The sequence below is a fragment of the Rattus norvegicus genome, chromosome 10, assembly GCF_036323735.1.
Source record: "Rattus norvegicus strain BN/NHsdMcwi chromosome 10, GRCr8, whole genome shotgun sequence".
NCBI classification, from domain to species: Eukaryota; Metazoa; Chordata; class Mammalia; order Rodentia; family Muridae; genus Rattus; species Rattus norvegicus.
Window position 1 is genome coordinate 13,800,231 of NC_086028.1, and position 25,547 is coordinate 13,825,777.

Below are 25,547 nucleotides of genomic sequence, written 5' to 3' on the forward strand. Positions count from 1 at the left end.
AGGAAAAATAGGCCAAAATATCGTAACTCTAAACATTTAGGCGCAGAACACAGGGAGACCAAATTTTATAAAACGAACACCATAAAATCTAAAACCACAGGAAGACCCAACACAGGGATAGCGGATGACGTCGGTAGCGGATGACGTCGGTTCTGCACACTCACCAGCAGACAGGTCATTTGGACAAACTGAGTGGAGAGAACTCTGGAGTTAAATAATATCATAAATCAAAGGAACCTAGCCCATTACAGATCATTCTACCCCCACACTAAGGAATAGACTTTCTTCTCAGGAGTCCATGGATCTCATTCCAAAATTGACCACATGGTTGGACATAAAATAATACTCAATAAATATAGGGAAATTGAAATGATATCTTGCATTTCATCTGACCGTGAAGGAAGGAAGCTGGACACCACCACCACCAGAGACGGCAAAAGTCCATAGCTGTGGAGCCAGATAGCACTGTGAATGAGCACTGGGTTAATGGGGAAACCAAGAAGGACGTTTAAAATGCTTGAGAATTGAATGGAAAGGAAAACACAACAGACCAAAATATGTGGGCACAGTGCACTCCATGCTGAGAGGAACGTTTGCAGCACTAAGTGCTTACATCAAGAACTAAGGAGGCTGGAGAGATGGCTCAGTGGTTAAGAGCACTGGCTGCTTTTCTAGAGGTCCTGAGTTCAAATCCCAGCAACCACGTGGTGGCTCACAACCATCTGTAAAGAGATCTGATGTCCTCTTCTGCTGTCTGAAGACAGCGACAATGTACTCGTATATAATAAATAATCTTAAAAAACAAAAACCAAAAAACTGAGTGCTCTCATACTGACAACTTAATGCTGCACTTGGAAGCTTTAGAAAAGCAAGAACAAACAGCACCCAAAAAGAGTAGATTGATAGAAATAATCAAACTCAGGACTGGAAGGGAAGTGAAAAAAAATACAAAGAATCAGTGAAACAAAGAATCGGTTCTTGAAAATGTTCACAAGATTGTCAAAACTTTAACCAAAATAACCAAAAGGGGAAAAATTTACAAATCAACAAAATTAGAGACAAAAAAGAGAAAAAAAGAGAGACATTACAACAGATGCTGAGGAAATTCAGAGAGTCTTAAGATAAGATCAAACCCGGCTGGAGAGATGGCTCAGCGGTTAAGGGCAGTGACTGCTCTTCCAGAGGTCCTGAGTTCAATTCCCAGCAACCACATGGTGGCTCACAACCATCTGTAATGGGATTTGATGCCCTCTTCTGGTGTGTCTGAAGACAGTGACAGTGTATTCATATATATAAATAAATAAATCTTTAAAAAAAAGATAAGATCAAACTTTTTTCCTTTTTTTCTTTCAAAGATTTATTCATTTATTATATATAAGTACACTGTAGATGTCTTCAGATACACCAGAAGAGGGCATCAGATCTCTTTACAGATGGTTGTGAGCCACCATGTGGTTGCTGGGAATTGAACTCCGGACCTCTGGAAGAACAGTCAGGTGTTCTTAACTGCTGAGCCATCTCTCCAGCCCTTTTCCTTTTTTTCTAAAAGAATGGGTGACTTTCCATATACATATAACTGGCCAAAGTTGAATCAAAGTATATTAAACAATTTAAATAGACCTATAACATCCAGTGAGATAGAAACTAATTGAGAATCTCAGCACAGAATATGCCTGCCTTTGTGTGTTTGCTGGGGATCCAAACCCATCTCCTGCCTGTGTAGCAGACACTTTACCTACTGAATCACCTCACCAATCCCCTGAAGTGTTGTCTTAGTTAGGGTTTTACTGCTGTGAACAGACACCATGACCAAGGCAAGTCTTATAGGGACAACATTTAATTGGGCTTGGATTACAGGTTCAGAGGTTCAGTTCATTATCATCAAGGTGGGAGCATGGCAGCATCATGACAGGTGCCATTGAGTTCTACATCTTTATCTGAAGGCTGCTATGAGGAGAATCACTTCCAGGCAGCTAGGACTAGGGTCTTAAATCCTGTGGCCACAGTGACACACCTACTAGAGAAAGGCCACACCTCCAAATAGTGCCACTGCCTGGGCTCGGCATACTCAAACCACCACATTCCACTCCCTGGTCCCCATAGGCTTGTTCACACACATGAGTCTATGGGGGCCATACCTACCCACAGCATAATAAAAATATATTTAGTCCAATCTCCAAAGGCCCACAGTCTATAGCAGTCTCAACAATGTTAAAAATCCAAAGTCTCTTCTGAGATTCATCCAATCACTTAAGTATAATCACTAAGACAAGACAGGAAACCAGCTGGGCAAACTCCAAACTCTGCATCTCCACGTCTGACGTCAAAGTGATCTTCAGATCTCCAACTTCTTTTTCATCTTTGTTGACTGCAACAAACTCCTTTCTCCTGGGCTTTTTCTACTCCCTGTTAGCAGCTTTCCTCAGCAGCCCACAGCTCTGGCATCTTGAACATCTTGGTGTCTGCAAGGCAACTTCAATGTTACAGCTTCTTGCTTCGATGTCTGGGATCCACACATGATTTTCTTCCTCCAAAAGGTTGTTGTCACTTCTGCAGTTCTGCTCTGTATAGCACTCTAAGCTCAGGTTGATCCACTCCACTGCTGCTGCTGTCCTTGGTGATCATCCCATGGTACTGGCATCTCCAATACACTGGGGTCTTCTGCTACAGCTAGGCTTCACCAATAGCCTCTCACAGGCTCTCTTCATGGTGCCAAGCCTCAACTCCTTTGCATGACCCCTTCAGTCCTGGGTCATCAACTGCAACTGAGGCTGCACCTTCACCAATGGCCTTCCATGGCCTCTCACAGAGCCAAACCTCAGCTGCTCTTCATGACCCCTTCATGCCTTCAAAACCAGTACCACCTGAGTAACTCTTACACATTACCAAGTCCAGCCACAGCACGAGGTACAACCTTGGCTACAACCACAGCTTCTTTGTGCTCTCAGAAAACACTTCCCAGATTTCACCTCAGTCATGCTGGTCTCTTCTTAATCACCACTAATTTCTTAGCTCCAGCTAACCAGCATCAATTGTCCCAGTCGTCTTCTTTTCCTCTTGACCATAAAGCCAGAGCCACATGGCTGAAGCTGCCAAGTTCTGCTGCTTGCTGGGGCTGGAACATGGTTCCCTTGTTCTATTACATCATCACCAGCTTTCTGTTTTCCAACGCCTTCACTGCCTAAGCTGGGCTGTCCTGGAACTTGCTCTGTAGACTAATTTTGAACTCATAACACTGGGATTAAAGGTGTGGTCCACCAAGCCTGGATTTAAGTTTTTCTTCACCTAGAACTTCTCTGTTCTAGGCCGGCCTTGAATTCAGAGATCTGCTTGTCTTTGCCTCCTGGGATTAAAGGCTAGTACTACTATGCCTGGACCTAAACATAGCTGGGTGGGATCTTGCCCCAAGGTCAGTACTCCCTTAATTCAATTAAGCCTTGAACACAGGGTTCAGCTCCATTTCACTTCCTGGTGCCCCGTTAGTACTCAAACTGTATATTTTATATTTTTCCTTTCTTAGCTTGCCATGCGTGTTTAAAATGCTCTTCATGAGACTTAACCAGAGAACAAAGTCTATGATGAGCGTTTCTGAGGCTTCCTTTGTCAACACAATAAATCTGAGTCTCTTCAGCATAGCCTCAGGCAGGTTCTTTGGACAATGGCAAAAAGCAGCCACATTCTTCACCAAAATACCACAACAACAGTCTCTCAGCCACATAGTAAAATTCTTCTCCTCTGAAATCTCTAGAACCAGGCTTGCACAGTTCAGATCACCCTCAGAAACAAAGTCTTCCTTATTTCTACTAGGATGGCCCATTAAGCCCCACTTAGAGCATCCCAAGGCTTTTCAAACCCCAAGTCCCCAAATCCACATCCTTCCAAACAAAAGCATGGTCAGGCCTATCACAGCAACACCCCAGTCCCTAGTACCAGCTTCTGTCTTACGGTTTTTTTTTTGTTTTTTTTTTTTTTGTTTTTTTTTTTTTGGTTCTTTTGTTCGGAGCTGGGGACCTGTCTTAGGGTTTTACTGCTGTGAGCAGACACCATGACCAAGGCAGCTTTTATAAGAACAACATGTAATTGGGGCTGGCTCACAGGTTAAGAGGCTCAGTCCATTATCATGAAGGTGGGAGCATGGCAGGTGCAATTGACAGTTCTATATCTTTACCTGAAGGCTGCTATGAGGACACTCATTTCCAGGCAGCCAGGATGGAGGGCCTTAAATCCTGCGCCCACAGTGACACACCTGCTAGACAAAGGCCACACCTCGAAATAGTGCCACTCCCTGGGCTAGGCATACTCAAACCACCACAAGTGTTTTTAAGAAAAATTTCTTGCTAGCCATAGTGACGCACACCTTCGGTCCCAGCTCTCAGAAGGCAGAGGCAGGCGGATCTCTCAGAGTTTGAGATAAGCCTGGTTTAAGAGTTCTAGAACAGCCAGGGCTACATAGAGAGACCTTGCCTCAGAGCAACAACAGCAGCAAAAAAAAATTATTTGTTCTTTGTGCTCTCTTGCTGCAGTGGGAGCACAAGAAGCACAGGCTCAAAGTGAGGGCCAATGGAATATAAAAAAAAAACCCAGCAGGTAGGTCAGATGATGGCTAAAACCAGCAGCTTCAATACAATCAAACTGAGGAAAATGAGCATCCAATGCAGAAGAGCATTCTGTCTACCAGAGACTACCGGTCAGCAAAGGCAGTGAATTTTCCTAAAACCTAGGCTGGAGGATTCCCCCACGCCACCCTGTCATCGCCCAGACGTCCTCATAACATGAAGGAAGTTCCATGTACAGGATAGACCCCAGCCACAAGCTACACTATAAACCCAGATACTCCATACAGATGCCAGTGGCTGCGGTTTCTAAAAGGGAAGCTCCCAGCAGTCAGACTCAGGACTTCCCTGGTTTGCCTCGGGATGTTATGGAGAATTGTTCATGTGATTAATGAAAATAAAACACACCTCAGGGGGATGAAAAACACATTCTGGCCAGGCAGTAGTGCAGGCCAGGCGGCAGTGGCACATACCTGTAAGCCCAGCACTTGGGAGGAAGGCAGAGGCAGGTGGATCTCTGAGTTCAAGGTCAGCCTGGACTACAAAGTGAATTCCAGGATAGCCATGGCTACACAGGAAAAACCTGCTTTAAAACAGAAACTTCTGTGTGTGATGCTGGAGATCGAACCAAAGGCTTGATGCGTGTTGGCATGGAGTTTGAGCCACGTCTCCAACTGTGTCTTCCAAAGCGTCCTTTCCTTAGGTGAAGCTTCATGCGGGACATTGACACTCTGGGTTAGGTCATTTCCTACATTGGTGGGGTTCTCTGGACTCTTGTTTCTGTTTAGAAGACGTCTGAGGTCAACCTAAATGCTGTTCTTGTTAGCTCAATCCACCTTTTTACCTGAGATTTTCTTGTTTTGCATTTGGATTACAGAAGTGTTACTATAACAATATTCCATGGATCTAATTTCTGTTTCACTTATCCTATTTAGGGTCAGCAGGTGGTGGTTTGAATATGCTTGGCCTATGGGAAGAGGCACTGTTAGGAGGTGTGGACTTGTTGGAAGAGGAGTGGCTTGGTTAGAGGAACTGTGTCACTTTGGAGGTGGGAAATGAGGTCTCGTATATATGACAATGGCCTGAACCTCTGAAATCGTAAGCCAGCTCCAATTAAATGTTTGCCTTTATAAGAGTTGCCTTGGTCATGGTGTCTCTAAACAACAATAAAACCCAAATTAAGACAGCAGTCTTAATACCCAGGGACGTGGGTATTGCAATGATAGGCCTGCCTTTCTTTTGTTTGGAAGAATGTGGATTTTGGGAACTTGGAAAGCAGTGGAATGATGTAGGTGGGGCTTAATGGAGCATACTGGAAGAGGCATGGAAGACAGAGGTGCCGAGGGAGATTTGAAATGTGGGAGCCTAGCTCAAGAGGTTTCAGAGGAGAGGAATGTCAGTATGCTGCCTAGAAATCATTCTTGTGACGTTTTGGCGAAGACTGTGGCTACTTTTTGCCCTTGTCTGAAGAGTCTGCCTGAGGTGAGGACATTTAGGTTAGTGGCGTTGACAAAGGAAATCTCAAAGAAGCCTAGTTTAGACGTTGTCCTGTGGCTCACTCTAATGAATGCCTTTTGGATCGAGCACAGCAAGCTTTGAAGGAAAAAATAGAAAATGTACAGTTCAAAAATTTAAGGGTCACCGGGAAGTGGAATGGAGCTAAATCCTGTGTTTAAGAATATTACGGGGTTGGGGATTTAGCTCAGTGGTAGAGCGCTTGCCTAGCAAGTGCAAGGCCCTGGGTTCAGTCCTCAGCTCCGAAAAAAAAAAAGAAAAAAAATAATATTAAATGGAATTAAGAGAGTGGTGAGCTCAGTTCAAGGTCCCACCTAGCTAAGCCTGTTGCTTATGTGTTTGCAGTTGAGGGATGGTTATACCATTGTTACCACCTATTATTGGTTTCATTTGAACATAAAGAGAGATGCTTGTGTGTCAGACTGACAAGGATGATGGATTGTGACAACTATTCTCAGTTGTCGACTTGACGATATCGGGAACGAACTGCGATCCCCGAATGGAGGGCACACCTGTGATCCAGATCCTGAGCCAGAGTGACCATGCTTGTAAAGATCTCGTGAAAAGGAATTAAATTAAAGTCATATCCAGGCATGGCAGTACACGCCTTTAATCCCAGGAGACTGAGGCGTGTACGTCTCTGGGTTCAAGGTCAAGCCTACAGAGTAAGTTCCGGGACTACCATGCTTAGGCAGTGAAGGCACGTAAAACAGAAAGTTGATGAAGATGTAATAGAACAAGGGGGCCATGTTCCAGCCTCAGACCGAAGCAGAACTTGGCAACTCTGGCCTTGGGGCTCTGCCTTTAGAGTCAATGATGTAAGGTGTTATGGGGACAATTGATGCTGGTTACCTGGAGCTAAGAAATCAGCAGTGATTAAGAGGACATCACTGAGCTGAAATCTTCTGGGAAGTGTTTTCTGAGAGCACGAGGAAGCTGTGTTCCAGAGACAGACGCAGTTGGACTTGGTATTAAGGGGGCATGGAGAGCAGCTGAGGCTTGGCGCTGTGAGAGGTCAGGAAAGGAATTGGGTGAAGGTACCATATTGGCAGTTGAAGGCCCAGGACTGAAGGGATCATGCAAAGAAGCTGAGGCTTGACACCGTGAAGACAGCCTATGAGGAGGCTATTGGTCAAAGTGTAGCTTAGTTGCAGTGGAAGACCCCAGCATATTGGAGATGCCAGTACTGTGGGATGGCCACCAAGAACAGCAGCAGCAGTGGAGTGGAGTCAGCCAAAGCCTAAAGTGTTACATAGGGCAGAGCTGGAGAAGTGACCCAAGACCTTTGGAGGAGTCAAGAAGATTATGTGTGAACCCCAGACACATTGGAACAGGACGCCGTGAAATTGAAGTTGCCTTGGAGACCCCAAAATGTTTGAGATGCCAGAGCCATGACATATCTGCCAAGGAATGCTGCTAACAGGGGGTGGAACCAGCCCAAGAGAAAGAAGTGCGTTTCTGTCATCAAAGCTGAAAGGAACTGGAGATCCGAAGAGTGCTTTAACACCAGACATGGAGATGCAGTGTTCACAGTTGGCCCAGTGGTTTTTGGTCTTGCTTTGGTCCGGTATTTCCTCACTATGACATTTGGAATGGTCAGTGTGTATCCTGTGCCATGATAGGTTGTAAATCTGCGATCTGCTTCTTTATATTGATTCTATAGGGGACTACAGTTAAGAGACTGCATGAATCGCAGAAGAGACTTTGAACTTTTAACACCTTTGAGATTGTTATAGACTATGGAGGCTTTTGAACTTGGATTAAATGTATTTCGCATTTTGTTATGGCTAGGTATGGCCTGTTGCAGGTATCTGATCATATGATGAACCCCAAGATGGTGAACTGGAAAAACCCATTTCTTATTGAGGTGTGGTTCAGCCCTAGCACATACCTTTAATCCAAGAGTTTTCTGTAAACGGGATTGAATAAAAGCCAACTATAGTTCGAGAGGTAGAGCAAGCACTCAGTTGACAGGGAGTGAACATAAGGGAAAAAAAACCCCACAGAGTGTGGAGGACAAGGAGGAAAATAGAGAGACACACAGGAAACAGGAAGGAGGAGCACTTAGTTTGAAGGGTTTTATGACAGTGTGGAGGAGAATGACTTTTTCCCTCTAGGACATCAGTGAAACAGGAAAGCTAGCTGTGTTTTTCTGCCTCTCTAAGCTAACAGGCTTTCACTCCGCCATCACCATCTGCCGCCTGAGTCTTCATTAGTCAAGTCAAACTTATGGGATTTTGTTTTATAAAAAACAACAATGGGCCCCCTATAGACCCATGTGTTTGAACATGGGATCCATGGATTGGAATGTGGTGGTTTGAATATGCTTGGCCAAAGGGAAGTGGTACTGTTAGGAGATGCGGCCTTATTGGATAAGGTGTAGCCTTGTTAGAGGAAGTCTATCACTCTGGAGGCAGGCTTTGAGGTCTCATCTATATGCTCAGGTCTGGCCAGTGTGGCCCTCCTCCTGGCTGCCCTTAGATGGAGATGTAGACTTCCTGGCTCCCACAGCACCAAGTTTGCCAGCAGCCTGCCATGTTTCCCACTATGATGATAATGGACTGAACCTCTGAGCTGTAAGTCAGCCCCCAATTAAATGTTTGCCTTTATAAGAGTTGTCTTGGTCATGGTGTCTATTCATTTACGGTTATAAATGAATGTCTTTTGCAATGTTGAGCAAGCTTTAGCTCTTGTCCAGTTATGGAAGCTGAGTTCTGCAATTGGACGCATAGGACTAGAGTTGGCTATGTGGCTACTTTGGAAGCATCAGCAAGTGGGCGGGAGTGGGAGCCAGAGAATCAGAACGAGCCATGCGGGGATAGAAGGTGAGGGCAGCGAGATGTGCATACGTCGCTTCGGAAAACCACAGCTTTCAGGAACGGATAAAGATCCACCGGAAGAGTCAAGTGGTGGCACAAGCCTATAATCCCAACCCTTAGGATTACAAGTTTGAGGTTAGCCTGAGTTACGTCACGAGACCCCGCCTCAGAGCAAAAGGAAGGATTTACTAAAAGCCTGGGAAAGAATCGTTAGCGACAGAGATGGAAAAGGAGAGAGGGGGGCTGTGGAATAAGCAGAAGAGGTCTTGGAGCTGGAAAAGGCTCGCAGTTCCAGGTGGTACAGAGAAATGAGGAAGATATAGACTAGGGTGACTATGTAGAAATGGGTTTGAGGGGCTGGAGAGATGGCTCAGTGGTTAAGAGCACTGACTGCTCTTCCAGAGGACCTGAGTTCAATTCCCAGCAACCACATGGTGGCTCACAACCATCTGTAATGGGATCTGATGCCCTCTTCTGGTGTGTCTGAAGACAGCTACAGTGTACTCACATACATAAAATAAATATTTTTAAAAAAAGAAATGGAACCACTGAACTGAGAATAGGACCCCCGTTGAAGGAATCAGAGAAAGAACTGGAAGAGCTTGAAGGGGCTTGAGACCCCATATGTACAACAATGCCAAGCAACCAGAGCTTCCAGGGACTAAGCCACTACCTAAAGACTATACATGGACTGACCCTGGACTCTGACCTCATAGTTAGCAATGAATATCCTAGTAAGAGCACCAGTGGAAGGGGAAGCCCTGGGTCCTGCTAAGACTGAACCCCCAGTGAACTAGACTGTTGGGGGGAGGGCGGCAATGGGGGGAGGGTGGGGGGGGAACACCCATAAGGAAGGGGAGGGGGGAGGGGGATGTTTGCCCGGAAACCGGGAAAGGGAATAACACTCGAAATGTATATAAGAAATACTCAAGTTAATAATAATAATAAAAAAAAAACTTTTCAAAAAAAAAAAAAAGAAATGGGTTTGAGAGAACAGAGCTGAGGGTTTTTGTTATTTGCTTGGTTGTTTGTTTTGGGGGGTTGAGCATCTATGCACCATGGCTGCCAACTGGATAACTAGAATGGCATCTTGAATGGCAGGTGGATGAGCGTGTCTCTATGTCTTAGGAAGGACAGGGGAGAAAGAAGAGGCAGAGGAGGAGGAGGGGGAGGGAGAGGAGAGGGGAAGATAAGGTAGTGGAGACACGACTATGGGGCTGACTGTGTTTCTGGCTCCTGTAACCACGACAGTGTTATGTGGACAGCCAGCCCTGGGACGGAGAGTGGAGAGAAGAATCTCGAATGTATCTTTACATTTGGAGGTTACAAATGGAACAGGCACGCGGGCCTTTTAGAGATCAAGTCCCAGCTTCATGACCCCGAATCCTGTATCTCTCTCCAAAATTTGTTCCAGGCCACACCCACCTTCGCCATGTCAGTCCTGATGTTGAAACCCTTGACAAAGGCATCCCCTGAAGTGATGGGCTGCTCCCTGGTCAGCATGTTGAAAATGGACGTCTTCCCAGCTCCATTGAGGCCAAGAAGGCCAAAGCATTCTTTTTCTTTAACGACAAAGGACACCTTGTTCACAGCCAACAGGGGCACCTTCTCTTTATAGACCTGAGCGACACAGGACAGAGATGCAGAGAGGAGGCTGGCAGCCGGCAGCCACTGCACGCCCGACCTAGCTGCCCCTGGTGACCCAGCCTCAGTCTACCTGCTCCTTCCTACAGCTCTTGCATATTGTCAACATTGTTCTTGGAGGTACGCCGCCTCTCTTTGTCCCTGAGCAAGTAAAACTCGCTGATGTTGCTGAAGGCTTTTGTGTTTTGTTAACCACCAGAAACTGAAGGGAAACGTGACTAAGAAACTTGCAGGGGGCGGGGCGGGATTCTATAAATGTTTGAAAGACCTTTCAAAACTCTTCCTAGGAATCTCAGAGAAACTTAGGAGGCTCCCTTTAGTTTCCAGAGTCCTTATCACTTGGCCACTTGGCACCGCCATAATTGTTGTCTGGATACAGGAGAGGCCATGCTTGGTATGCCTCTTCCATTCTTTCTCGGGTTTTTAGCAAGCATGGCTCTCATCCCCTCCTGCCTCAGACCCTCCCTTTACCACGGTGATCACAGCAGAGTACGACAGTCTCTGTCTCTGGGTGAGAATGATCTCAGGTGAGCCTCATTCTTTTTTTTTTTTTTTTTTTACTCTGGAGCTGAGGACCAAACCCAGGACCTTGTGCTTGCTAGGCAAGCGCTCTACCACTGAGCTAAATCCCCAACCCTGAGCTTCGTTCTTAACCAGAGAGACCTCACTAAGTCTGTCTTCCCAGAAGCCCATCTGCCATTGCGCACAAGCCACAGGTTCATCGGAAGGTAGAGTCTGTGTGTGAAAACCAAGGCACAGCGCAGTGGTTTGGATGGGCATGGCTCCCATAGACTCACGTGTTTGAATGCCTGGACCTTAGAGAGGGACACTATTAGGAGGTGTGGCCTTGTTGGAGGAAGTGTGTCACTGTGGGGGGTGGGCTTTGAGACCTGCTATGCTCAAGTCACACCTGGTGTAGCACACAATCTCCTTCTGCTGCCTTCCAATAAAGATGTAGAGCTCTCGGCTCCTCCAGCTCCATGGCTACCTGGATGCTGCCATGTTTCCCCGCCATGATGGTAACGGACTAAACCTCTGAAACTGTAAGCCAGCCCCAGGTAAGTGTTGTCCTTTTTAAGAGTTGCCACGGTCATGGTGTCTCCTCACAGCAATGGAGACCCTAACTAAGACACAGGGCATATTCTTGTAATCAGGGCATTTAGGAGGCGGACGTAGAAGAATCATGAATTCAAGGTCTATGTAGGCCACATAGCAGGACCCCGCCTCAAGTCAGACAAACAGACAAAGGAGCAAATCTAAGTCTAACTTTACCTTTGACAATTCTTTAACGACAAGTGGACTTTTCTTTATCAGTGTATCCAAATGATACTTGATGTTTTCTGCCTCTTCTAGAACGTCTTCATCTTCAGCCCCTGTTACATTCAAGAGCATCCTCTACATTCCCAAGACAAGGGTAGAAACGCGAGATTAGAAGACAGAGCTTGACTAGGGTCAGAAGGGATGGGGCCCTGAAGATCCTGTGATAGTGCCCCTGTACACACCACCACCGTGACCTCAGGAACAACGTAGACGTCTACATTTATGGTGGCTTGACTATGCTGAAGTGGGCGGTCAAACCGCACAGTGTCAGCTTCTGAGTAGCACGAGTTTAAAACCCAGAAATGTCGAGATAGACCAAAAGCTCGTCTCCTTCAGTTTCCTCTGGAGACCCTGTCCTCTCGAAGATATCATACCCTGAGCTAACAGAGCAGATCTTCCTCTAGACTGTGCACAGTTCACTGCAGGGGCATTTCATATGGTGAGTTATCCTAGCGAGCTAGGGTCTCATCCCTAAATACAGCCCAGTGATCAGTATGTGGAACGGGGCCTCAGGGGCCGAGTCAGATGCTTCTCCTCCACTGTAGTCCCTAGGCATGGGCTGATACCTCTCTGCCCTGAGATTATGAACAGATGGCTGGATGGCCTCAGGGACCCCTCTGAGATGGAAAACTCAAGGTGGCTAAAGAACACAGGAAGGAAGCTTAGAGCCAGAACTTGGCCTGTTCTTACATGACTTAACCCCAGTTAACTCACCAATTTTTGCTTACAAAAGAAGCCAGAGAGCCTGGCTTTCAGTGCACAGAATGCATTGGCTTCAGTGAGGAAAAGCAGGGTGATGTACACAGGTCCCAAGATGGCCAGGGCTGTCAGATACTTTCCTATCCCCAGAGATTCCCAGGCATAGATGTTCTTTTGGACCACATATCCTTCTACTAATAGGAAACAAGCAGATATTAGCACACTGATTTGGAGATTTTCAAAGGCATTCCTCATCTCAAATATAGCAAGGAAATTCACATAGTAACAAATAGTACCAGAGAAGCATCATTGTTACCATCGCTTCCACCATACCCTAGCCCAGGGGTGGAGAAGAATGCTTTTGCTCCCTGCCTCCAACGCTTTGTAAAAACAATGCAAAGAGCTGAGACCTGTAAGTGCAGGTCTGAGGAAGCTAAGGCAGGAGAACTGCCATAAACATGAGAGGAGTGTAGGATACTTAGCAGCTCACAAAAGCAAAGCAGCAAGACAAACACCCAAAACCTTGAGACTAAATAGGGTCATGAACCCTGGGGGGAAACTTACTACTGTTTTTCTGCTGAATGAATGTAGCGATCAAATGACTCCCATGCCCATAGATCACTGCACTGCCCAACCCTGGTCAGAGAAGGTTCTTTTTGCAGCAGATGATAATTAGCACCGAATCCCACACTCTGCATGTTTGCAAAGAGAAGCTTTGGAATGCTCTGCCCTAAATGAAACGTCTATGTGATTCCCTTCTCCTCAAGGCTCAGGGATCTAAGCCAAAGACGGGGCAAGGAAGGCTGTAAGAGCTGGAGGTGGTGGGTGGATAACTGCAAAGAAACTGCGTTTTCCAGGAAGAGGCTGTGATAACCTGCACAAGATCTCCACAAGCTCAAGCCAGACAGAATCCGGGCACAGAGGGGAAGTGGGCGTGAAGTCCCACCCCTAATCAGGAGGCTATTAGTAACTGTTGGGAAAAGGAAAGTGAGTTCCCTTCAGTGGAGTAACACTGCACATCAACTACACTGGGGCTCCATGTTCAGAAGAGAGCAGCCGACACAAACTGGACTCTATCCTTGTTTGTTTGTTTGTTTGTTTGTTTGTTTGCTTAAGAGAGGAAGAAACTGAAGTTCAGTGGTTATGAAACGGGAGGATCTGGAAGGAGTTGGGGGATGGGAAAGAGTAAGATTAAAATATTTTATGAAATTCTCAAAAAATAAACAAAAACATTATTTAAAACAACAAGAAGAGGGCTGGACAGATGGCTCTGTGGATAAAAGCACTCTCCCATAGGACCCTGGTTTGGTTTCCAGCAGCCATGTGGCAGCTCGAAACTGCCTGTAACTCCAGTTCCAGGGATCTGATGCCCTCTTCTGGATTCTGCAGGTACTACATGCATATGCTGCACAGACATACACCCAGGCAAAACACCCATAAAGTGGAAACACCCATAAAGCTTCTTTAGAAAGCCAGTTGTGTCTAACGGTGTTTTGTTGGAGCAAACATTCCAAGGAGTGTGTTCCTGAAGTGGATACAAGTAGAAAGGCGTTTTACTAAAACAGATGCAAAGGAAAGGTTTCGCTAAAGCAGACACAGGTGAAAGGATGTTTCACTGAGGCAGACTCATAAAGAAACATTTAGCTGAAACAGACACAAGTAAGAAGATGGTTTGCTAAAGCAAGCACATAAAAGGACGTGTATTAAAAGATTCTTCACCAACAACATGCATGTATTGGTTTGCCTTACATGCATTGATGAGCTCCATTTGTTGTGACTCCGTAGAGAGAAACAACCAAAAAACTTCTCAAGAGGTTCCTGTGGCTTCTTGCCCCTTTTGAGGACTCAGAGGACCTGCAGGGCGATGTCAGCTGACACAGACTTCCGTGAAGTTTTGCTAAGACAGACTCGCATACTGAGGCAAGACACATGGTGAGGCAAGACCCATGGAGGACATGTGATGTTTGGAGGGAGCATAAATAGGACTCCGCAGGGGCTTGGCTTGCACAGCTAGCTTTGTGGCATTTCTTGGTCCCGAATCTTTGCTGAGAGACACACAGCTGAGAACTTCTCCTGGTGTCCCTGGTGCTCCTGGTTCCTCCTGCTGACTCATGCTGATTCAGCTGAGGCCGCGCTGTCTCCCCTAGGTTGTGCCTCTGCTTTTGATTGGTGTTTGCTATCCCAACGCTTCCAAACTGAACTGCTGGTGTATTCATAAAGTATTTACGAGGAGAGCCAGCTGCTGCTGCAAAGTCCTAAAACCTGAACTGCTGGTTTCCGGACAACACAAATGGGGTTTGCTCCAAAAAATAATTTCTAAACAGGTCCACTTCCCCCATATCCTAGTAACCTTTCCTTTCCATTCACTCTGGTGGGTGATGGGCTAGAAGGGAGGCTAAAGCAGTTAAGAATCGTCATTAAAAGTAGGTTTTAAAAAATTAAAATGTGTACACTACACACCCATACACATAAAATAAAATAAGTGAAAAAGGAGAATGCAATAAAAGGCGTTTCTCATTCTGTAGTATATAAATGCATATGATTTTTGCCAATTTAAGAGCTTGAAAATGTAGCTCAGTGGTAGAGCATGCTAAGTATGTTTGAGGCAAAATTTAAAAAACCCATCAATATTAATAAAAGAGACTTCCTTGTTTATATAACATCTATCTAAAACACAAAACGCTTCCGTGTTTGATTGTCCATTCAACCAACAATCCCCTTGCAAATTAACTGGCTGCTTACGTAGAAAGCTTTCAGGAGACTTGGAGGTTACCTCAGTGGCGAAGGACGCGCTCAGCATGCAGGGGACCCTAGGGGTTGCATCCAGCATTGCAACATCGAACCAAAAATCCAACTCTTTTTATCTGATCTGCCTTAAACATCTGTAAAGATGTGTACTTAGAAATTATACAATAAAATCATGTTCACCGAGGAAACAAAAGAGAATGACGCAGGCAGTGAAAGTTCTTTTCCACTTCCTTAAACGTGGCTTGGCTCTGTGCATAATTAATCCTTTTTTTTCTAAACTTGTTTTTATTATGCAGTGTTGGTGCTCCAACCCAGGGCATCATGCATGCTACTCAAACCACTACTGAGGTGCAATTCCTACGTATTATCTCGTTAAAAATATTATACTAGCTGGTGTGGTGGCACATGCCTTTGACTTTGATCCCAGCACTTGGAAGACAAAGGCAGGCAGATCTCTGACTTAGAGGCCAGTCTGGTCTACAGAGCAAGTTCCAGGAGAGCCAGGGCTACACAGAGAAACCCTGTCTTGAAAATTAAACAACGAAAAATTGTTTTATGTGTATGGGGGTTTTGCCTGCATGTTTGTCTGTATAATGTGTGCGCTTGGTGCCCACAGAGTCCTGACAAAAGCATTAGGTCCCCTAGGTCCCCTAGGATTGGAATTAGACAGCTGTTGGTCACCAATTGGCTGCTGGGAATTGAACTCAGGGCTTCTGGAAGAGCAGCTCTTGATGGCTGAGCCATCTCTCTAGTCCTTAATTTTTAAAATTACATTTATTTACTTACTCATGTGTGCATATGTGTGTATGCATGGGGTGGGAGGCACATATGCCACAGCACGTTTAGAGATTAGACAGCTCTGTCTTCCCCTTCTACCAGGTGAGTCCCAGGGATCAAACTGGGTCATCAGGCTTGGCAGCAAGCCCCCTTTCCCACTGAACCATGTCACTGGCCCACATACTAAAATGGATACCTTAAAATGGAAATGGAACTGTCTTCTTGAGTCCTACACAAAATTACATAGTGCAGTGATGATCTCTCTGTATTCATAGGTTCTATAGCCATGGGGTTCAAACAATGGGAAGGTGGAGATGACAAAAATTCAGACAATAAAAACTGTATTTGTACTAAATATCTATCATTTTCTCCTTGTCATTCTTAAATATAGAATAACTACTACTTACATAGCATTTACACTATATTAAGTGTTTTAAGAAATCTAGAGATAGGGGTTGGGGATTTAGCTCAGTGGTAGAGCGCTTGCCTAGTAAGCGCAAGGCTCTGGGTTCGGTCCGCAGCTCCGAAAAAAAAAAGAAAAAAGAAAAAAAAAAAAAAGAAATCTAGAGACAATTTAAAGTATGTGTGAGCAGACTAGGATATAGCTCAGTGTAGAACAGTTGCATAAAATGCACAAGGCTGGGGTTGGGGATTTAGCTCAGTGGTAGAGCGCTTGCCTAGGAAGCGCAAGGCCCTGGGTTCGGTCCCCAGCTCCGGAAAAAAAAAAAAAGAAAAAAAATGCACAAGGCTCTTGATCTTAGATCTTGAGTGTCACAGAGGGCGAAGGGGGGGAGGGGGATGAAGGGAGGGGGATGGAGGAGAGGGAGAGGGGGAGAGGCAAAAAGGGACAGAGAGAGACAGAGAGACAGAGAATGTGCAGAAATGCACAGCTTATATGCACATGCCATGTCTTTCCACAGAAAAAGGTGAGTGCTGCACGGAGCTATAGGCCGATGGAGTAGCACATGCCTGTAACTAGGTAAGTCTTTCCAAGTTCAAAGCTAGCCTGGTTAAATAGTGAGTTCCTGAACAGCCAGGAATACATAGTGAGACTCAGTCTCAAAAAGACCAAATTAAGCCAGGTGGCAGTGGTACAATCCATTAAACCCAGCACTCGGGAGACAGAGGCGGGGGGTGGGGCAGAGGGAATCTCTGAGTTCTAGGCCAGCCTGGTCTACAGAGCAAGTTCCAGGACAGTCAGGGCTACACAGAGAACCCTGTCTCAAAAAACAAAAGGGGGGAATAAAAAGAAAGAGAGGTCAAATCGTATTATATAAACCACGGGGGTGAGAATGTTCTCAGCACACTTCCCTCATAGTACTCACAAACATCATTGCAGTCAATGTCACTCAAGTTCTTAGCATTGCAAAACTTTTTTATCTCAAAGTTGTAGTACAAGTTGGAGAAGGCCATTCCCAGGCAATGTCCAGGAAATATTAGGAAAATATGATCCAAGGTGTCTGAGAGCTCTGTGTAGCCAAGGTCTGCAATGAGAATAGGAAGCACTCATTTCACTAGCACAAAGGCGAGAGGCCATGTCACCCCTCTCCTCAGTCACTTCTGGACTCCAGTCGTCTACTCTCAGGCCTCCAGACCAAACATGGGTTCCCTGACTCCTGGTGTTGACTCTCCCTCCCTCTGTTCATTCAAACTCTAAGCAGTGAGAACGTTTCTTTGCTTAGTTCCTTCGATCTGTCACTTCCAGAATCTAGAGAGCACCCCGTGTCTGAGAAAGTCAGAGACGGCATGGCTCCTGGGGCTGTGTGAGCAGAATGGGAAGGCAGAGGGGAGGGGTGTGGGTTGGAGGTGAGCTGAGCCTGACCAAGCAGGGATAGGACCCAGCTCTGGACTTCCCAGGGTGTTTACTTTCCCTGTACTGAAGACTGAACCTAGGGACTCACACACGCTAGGCCAGCATTCCACCATATCCCCGGCTCCAGAGTGCCATCTTGAAGTCAGACAAGGAGTATAAGGTCCCTTCCTCCATGGTTTATGGAGACTAAACTGTCATGAAGGGTCCCTTAGATGAGAGGACAACTAGGACAAGTCCCCAAAGAAAAGAAAAGAAATTGTAAATCAAAATTTAAATACAAGTAAGGAGGCTGCCTGGGGCTGTTCTTCCAGAGGACCTGAGTTCAATTCTCAGCACCCATGTGGCAGCTCATAGCACTCTGACTCCAGTTCCAGGGAACCTGACACCCCTTTCTGGCCTCTGTGGCTACCAGGCATGTAAGTGACCTACACACAGGCATTCATGCAAACACTTACACACATAAAATGATGTTTCTTAATCTTAGGTGCAGGAGTGTTTTGCCCGCATGCAGGTATTCCCTAGAGATAGAAGAGGGCATTAGACCCCCTGGGACTGGAGCTACAGACATTTGTGAGCCACCATGGGGGTGCTGGGAGTAAAACTGGGTCCTCTTTTTTTTTTTTTTCTTTTCTTTTTTTTTTTTCCCCCCGGAGCTGGGGACCGAACCCAGGACCTTGCGGTTGCTAGGCAAGCGCTCTACCACTGAGCTAAATCCCCAACCCAAAACTGGGTCCTCTTAAAGAGTAGCCTGTGGGGGTTGGGGATTTAGCTCAGGGGTAGAGCGCTTGCCTGGGAAGCGCAAGGCCCTGGGTTCTGTCCCCAGATCCGAAAAAAGAACCAAAAAAAAAAAAAAAAAAAAAAAAAAAGAGTAGCCTGTGCTCTTCACTGCTGACCCATTTCACTAAGCCCCGCCCCCAGATGAAAATTACTTTTAAAAATAAAGAAGAACGTGGGAGGGAAGGGAAGTCCATGTGAAGGCATCGTGGGGCAGAAGAGACACTAGGCAGTGAAGGGCCTTCTGCTCTTACAGAGGACTGGAGTTTGGGTCCCAGCACCCAGGTCAGACAGCTCACAGACCACTTGTCCTGTCCCTACAGCTCTCGGGGGCCTGATACCCTCTTCAGTCCTCCACCCCACGTAGGTGTGCAGACACACAGAAAAACACAGACACAAGCACACAACGATATAATAAATCTTAATAAAAAACGGAGGTAACGAATTGGCCCTTTCGTCCAACCCTGACGCATGTTGGCAGCATAAGCACGGGGATTTTAGTTTAAAGGAAGGGACGTATCATTTTAGTGAAATGCATGGATCGAGGGTGGACAATGACTCGTGAGTATGTATTTCCACATAAACTAGTGCCGGGTTCAAGATCAAGAACATCTCTTCATCCCCCAAAGCTTGCTAGTGTGTTCTTTCCGTCAGCCCTGTCGACACCCCCCCCCCCCCGCCCTGCACCGCTCCCCCATGCTCCGAGGCAACCCTTGTTCTGATTTTGTCTCTGAGATTCATTTTGTCTGTTCATGGACTTCACTCAGGACAGCAAACTCTCCCACTCAGCGTTGTCCCCTTTTACAGCTGATCGGTAACCTACAGAGGGAATGTGACTGAGTTGTTCGTCCGCCCTCGTGCTCTGCCCAGGGCAGCTGTGACTGCTTTCGCTTGGATCTCCGGTTAGACACACGTTCTTGTGGGCGTGGCTGCTGTGGCGGCTGCTGGAGGGGAGATCCCTGCTTTAGGCAAAGCGTGGGTGTGATCTCCTACCTTTCTCACTTGTGACAGTGACGAGGACCACAGGGCTGATGCTCAGGAAGGTGAGCATTGCCACGAGCTTCACGCACCCGCTACCAGGGGTTTTAAAAGAGAAACTGACTGTGTAGACCAAAGGGATGATAGCCCAGCCGTACAGCATCATTATCAAGACCACCGCCGGGATGCTCTGGGGGTGTGCAAAAGCTTCTTCCTTGTACCAAAAAAACACCAACTTAAGAGAGGGGAGGGGGAAGAATTTGGAAAAGTCAGTGAGGGTCCACGCCAAGTGCTGAGAATACAGTGATTTCAGTGTTAAGTACTTTATGTACTCGTGGGGGATGGAGCCATTGCTCGTGGGAGGACAAAGGACCATTCTCTAGGGTGGGTTCTTCCCGCCACCTTTTATGACCCAGGGATTAAACAGGTCACAAGGCCCGTGAGCAAGTGCCTTTATGGGCAGAGCTATCTCACAAGCCCATGAGCTTAGGTTTTTAAAGCAAGGCGCTAAGAAACCTTCACAAGCTAATGAGCAAGCCCTGAGACATGCTCTCGGGGAGCTGCCCTGGTTATCAGTGACAGAGCAGCACAGCAAAAGATGGGGAGATGCTTATAAAACACACCAGACAAGGCAGGAGGTGATCCACTCTGCACAAAGTAATCAGGCTGGTTCCGCCACAACCAAGTACTTCATCCTCGGTTCTCTGACTATCTACTTCTGAACGATACATACATGTCTCCAAAACCTGTCTCCCTGACCTGGGGCAGCAGCTCTGTGAGGGCTACACAGACACCAGTGCACAAGGTACCCAGTGCCTGAAGATATCAGGGCTAAAAGACCTTCCTGTTCCAGTCAGGGCTGAGCTACCAACTGAACTTCTCAGCCGGTTCTGGTTCGGCAGGTGGTTCTTTCAGGGAAGACCCTGGTCTGCAGGACATGATGTCAGCCCTGCCAGGTACTCACCACCAGCAGCAGAGTGGGAACAAGGAAAGAGATGAGGTCCCACAGCAGAGCGGAGAGCCAGAACGCAGCCATGCTGACTCCGCTGAGGAACTGGAGGTTCTTGGACTTAATGCTCTTCTCTCCGACCGTCAAGATGGAGAAAGAGCTTGACAGAAAAGCTATTCCAAAAAGGAAGTTGACCACAAGGTAGTGTCCTTTAGGGCCCCTGTGAAAGACAGAAAGCAACTGGGGCTAGCAAAATGAGCACTTGAGGTGAAAAGGAGACGAAGAAGCAGGCAGGAAAGTGAGAAGTCCTACAGAATCGGAGGCTTGGAGCGGGGAATAGGGAAGTCTCACGCACTGGTACAGGATAGTCTCTGAGAGCTCCATGGCTGTCTGAGGCTGAGGATAGTTGGTTGTGGTAATGGAAGCATTGGCACCAGAAAGCAACTTGAAGAGAACATTGTCCACCAGAGCCAGAGCCAGGCTGGGGGAGTGGTAGGCCTGGTTGTTGAACAGCGCCTTCACTGTGGTGTGGTCATTTACGTCTTCGAAAGAAGCTGCCACTACGTAGAGCTTATCGAAGTCCTCAGGAGCCTCCTTGGCCTTCTTCAGTAGGAAGTTCTCTACAGAACCTGGGAGGAAGCCAAAGGCACGCTGGACAGAGAGAACTGCTGAGAAGACACCACACCAGGCCCAGTGCCACACACTACACTCATCATGAGCCTCCCCAAGTCCTCTGCTCCTTCTGGGTACCCCCGTTACCAACCTCACACACACCCAAAGGCTGGCCTCCTCCTACCCAGATCTCTATTGGATTCCAGCTGATCTCCAAATCCCGGTCTCTTAAGTCCTTGTGAATCCCAATTACTTTTCCTGCCTCACACCTCATCTGGGTCTAGCCCCATAATGGCTTCTGGGACCATGTGTTCCCAAACGAAACTCTATACCGTCTGGATGGTATCTGCATACTTGGTGCAGAAGGACACACCTAATACCCACCATATTTGCAGTGACTCTGACCTCTAGGCAAAGCCACGTATCCACATGTTATAAAATGCACCTTCTGTTTTGCTTTTGTTGTTTGTTTTTGAGACAGAGTCTCACTATGTAGTTCAGGCTGGAACTCACTCTACAGACCAGGCTGACCTCAAACTCATGGAGGCTGACTGGGAAAAGCATACAGCACCTTGCCTGGCTTAGAACTCATTTTCTGTGTTATGGTTTGGATGTAGTTTGCTTCCCACTAAAGCTGTATAGAAAGACAGTCTCCAGGTAATCGCACTGAAGGATGGCAAGAGCTTTATTGTGGATGACCTTGTGGGCTCGGATACTTCAGCCTTAAGGGTTACTATTGCTGTAGTAGGAGTGGGTTACTTCTCTTTGGAGGTTGTGTCTTAGTCAGGGTTTCTATCCCTGCACAAACATGATGACCAAGAAGCAAGTTGGGGAAGAAAGGGTTTACTTCAGCTTACACTTCCACATTGCTGTTTATCACCAGAGGAAGTCAGGACTGGAACTCAAGCAGGTCAGGAAGCAGGAGCTGATGCAGAGGCCATGGAGGGATGTTTCTTACTGGCTTGCTTCCCCTGGCTTGCTCAGCTTGCTCTCTTATAGAACCCAAGACTAACAGCCTAGGGATGGCTCCACCCACAGTGGGCTGGGTCCTCCCACCTTGATCACTAGTTGAGAAAATGCCTTATAGCTGGGTCTCATAGAGGAATTTGCTCAACGGAGGCTCCTTTCTCTGTGATAACTTCAGTTTGTGTCAAGTGGACACACAAAACCAGCCAGTACAGAGGTGGCGAGTCATGGCAGTGGATTCAGCTTCCTCTTCCATGAATTCCCTCCCTCCTGCTACAACATGAAGCTCTCCTCAGAAGCCAGGCAGGTGATACCTTACTCCTGAGCCTCTCACCTCAGCACCACGTGCCAGAACAAACCTCTACTTTCTTCTTGGCTGCATGTTGACAGAGTGAAACTAGCTAGTTGCTATCTAGATGCTTGGCCTCCTGTCTTTAAATTCTCACTTCACCTATGGTCTAAGAGCCCCTTACCTTAAGCCTGCAGGTCCTCCTGATGCTCCAATGCCTTTGGTTACTTTTCCACCACCCAGCTCCCACTCAGATGGCACCTGGGATCCCCAGAAGCTGAGACGTACGCGTCTGTTATAATCATCGCTACTATTCTGTAACGACCCACGATTGATGGGCCTCCTGCTTACAAGTTTCCAGAGGGCTGGTGCTAATTCAATACCATCGTCCCAGTACATGACGCCATACATAATATAAAGCCTACCTATAGTTTTTAGAAACTTTAAAGCTGGAAAAGACTGTTAGTGATCTAAGAAAAATAATGACTCTATTATGGACTGGACACCAAGTTTACAAAATATTCATCTGAAAACTGTCCTAAGGAGACAGCAAAACAGAGTTATCCTAATTTAGTACACGAAGAAACTGAAGCTTTGCTAAGCATGATGTATTAGTCCCGCTTTCTATAACTCTAACAAGCATCCGAGATAATCAGCTTGTAAAGAAAAAAGGTTTGTTTTAGCCAATAGTTCAATTCACAGTCAACTGACCCTGTTGCATTGGGGCCTGTGGTAGAATATCACGAAAGGGGTGTGGAAGTGCAAGCTAGTCTCCTCGTGGATGGGAAATGGAAAAGGATCCGGAAGTGCCTGGGATATACCCATCTCTTTCAAGGATATGCTGTCAGAGACCTGGGTCTGACCTACCTCTATGATCAATTTCTTACAAGACTTCAAAACGCCTGGAGACACACACAGGGTCTGACCTTTAGAAGCCCTCCACTTCCCGTTAGCCAGAGTCTACATGACATTTTCCTGAGCCTTCCAGCTATTCAGTCTGACGTCAGGGAGCTCTGTGTGGTTCAGAAAGCCACAGCCTTCCCTGCAATGAAAAGCAAGCCCACTTCCCGCTCAGGCCCAGTGCCCTGCTTCTTACCTTGAATACGCAAAGGAACCTGTCCTGCAGCCACGAGCATTTTTACAAAGTTATCTGAAAGCTGAGGATCCAGGCGGGAGTTCTCGGCAATAAAAAACGGAACAATGGTCTGACCATAGGTTTGCAAGGTCAGCTCCAGGGGCACGTTATCCAGCTTCCTTAATTTGAAGTTGAAAAAACTGAGGCTTAACATAATGATCACCAGAGGCAGCAGAATCTGCACAGACAGCACCAGCATCCAGTTGCGCCGAGAAAACGCGACCTTTTTCAGGAGCATGGCATAGAATTGTTGGCACAGGAGAGAGAACTGCGGTTAAAGAAGAAGAGGGGAGGTGCTATGTCAACACAGTGACTGGAGCTGGAAGAAGCACTGAGGTGGCTCCTGCTCATGGCCACTCACAGTCCCTCACCTCACTTCTCAACTGTCCCAGAATCTGCCTTAGGTTAAGATGCAAGGATGTCACTGTGTTAGCCAGTACTCAGAGGATGTGCCAATGGGAACACCTCCAGAGGTGGAACGAAGGGACTTCAGACACCAAATGCAAACGATGGCGTCGTTCCCTGCCTTGTAAAAGACTTGTAAAAATTTAAATTTGGTGAGACTATGGAAGAAATGACGCCATCAGTGGATGTTGTATTTGTTACAACTTTAAAAAAAAACAAAAAAAACAAACGGAGAAACAGCTTGTTAGTTAATAGCACTGACTGCTCTTCCAGAGGAACCTGGTTCAGTTTCCATCACCCACATGGTGGATGGCAGCCATGTTAACTCCAGCTCCAGAGGATCTGATGACTTCTGATTCCATGGGCACCAGGCAGACGCTATGCATGGACATACATGCAGGCAGAACACTTGTACATGTAAAATAAATAAATCTTTGAAAAATTCTTGCAGGGGGACACATGACTTTAATTCCAGCATTCGGGAGGTAGAGGCAGGAGAATCTTGTCAGTTAGAGGCCATCCTGGTCACACGGTGAGTTTGGAGCAGGTCAGCCAGAGCTCCGTAGTGAAACCTTAGCTCAAAAAAATGAGAAAACAAAAAACAGAGCAAAACAAGACAAAAACCCCTCTGGATGGATATAACTTAATTTCAAAGTCATCTTTAACTTAACATGTCCTGCTTCTACTCAGATAATTTGTATAAGTGGGGGGACCATAAACATGCCTTTGTGGTAATGATAATCAAAATAGAAATATACACGGAGCTGACACTGGGCCTGGAGTGAAAAGCCGTCGTGGTTAGTGCTGTCTGTGCTCACTAAGCCTCTCTGGGAAGCGGCATGACTGAGGCCGTGGGGAAGGGCCAGGTTCCATATATACACAGCCCTTTGCCTAGGAGCCCTGTGGAAAGAGCTCTCCTGGTCAGGTTTAAATCAGGCATTCCAAATTCCTGGCTGAATTATCAACAAGCCATTGGAGGGCTCTACCAAACATTTGAGTTTTCTACGTTTGAAGTGATGGACACTCACCTTCAGTGTTCTCTGAAGGTCTGTTTTAACTCTGAGGGCAAACATGGAAGGTACTTTATAAGCTCAGGGGAGGCGCCTTCAAAAGCACACCAGGGCCGTGTGGCACCAGACAGTGACTTGCTAAGGATTTTAAGAGAAATGATTGATCCAGAACAAAAAAAAAAAAAAAACCAAAAAAACAAAAACAAAAACAAACCAAAATCCCAGACATGTCCTAGTTTTGTGGATAAAATAATGTCCCCTTCCCATGCGGCTAAAGATTGAAAACAAGGAAATCAATCTCTAACCCACAATAATTGTGTTTTATACCAATACTGTCGATAGCTAGGTAAAGATTTTTTTTTTCTGTTTTTTGGAGCTAGGGACCGAACCCAGGGCCTTGTGCTCGCTAGGCAAGCGCTCTACCGCTGAGCTAAATCCCCAACCCCATAGGTAAAGATTATTTTATAAAACGTATATCAAGTCAGGCCGTGATGGTGTGCTCCTTTAATCCCAGCACTCGGGCGGGAGGCAGTGACAGGCA

General features: G+C 46.5%; 1 protein-coding gene across 15 annotated transcripts in view; it reads right to left on the bottom strand.

The window, feature by feature from the left end:
• Positions 1–25,547, bottom strand: part of Abca17 (ATP-binding cassette, subfamily A (ABC1), member 17) — a 92,909-nt gene that overhangs the window by 6,421 nt on the left and 60,941 nt on the right. For 8 of the 15 annotated variants that reach the window (XM_006245928.5, XM_006245927.5, XM_008767556.4 and 5 more), the window contains 8 exon segments: positions 23,553–23,859; positions 20,945–21,218; positions 20,605–20,809; positions 19,656–19,875; positions 17,401–17,559; positions 12,566–12,744; positions 11,804–11,926; positions 10,313–10,507 (listed from right to left, as the gene is read on the bottom strand). In XM_006245928.5, the coding sequence (XP_006245990.1) occupies positions 10,313–10,507; positions 11,804–11,926; positions 12,566–12,744; positions 17,401–17,559; positions 19,656–19,875; positions 20,605–20,809; positions 20,945–21,218; positions 23,553–23,859 (1,662 nt within the window). 15 annotated transcript variants of the gene reach the window in all.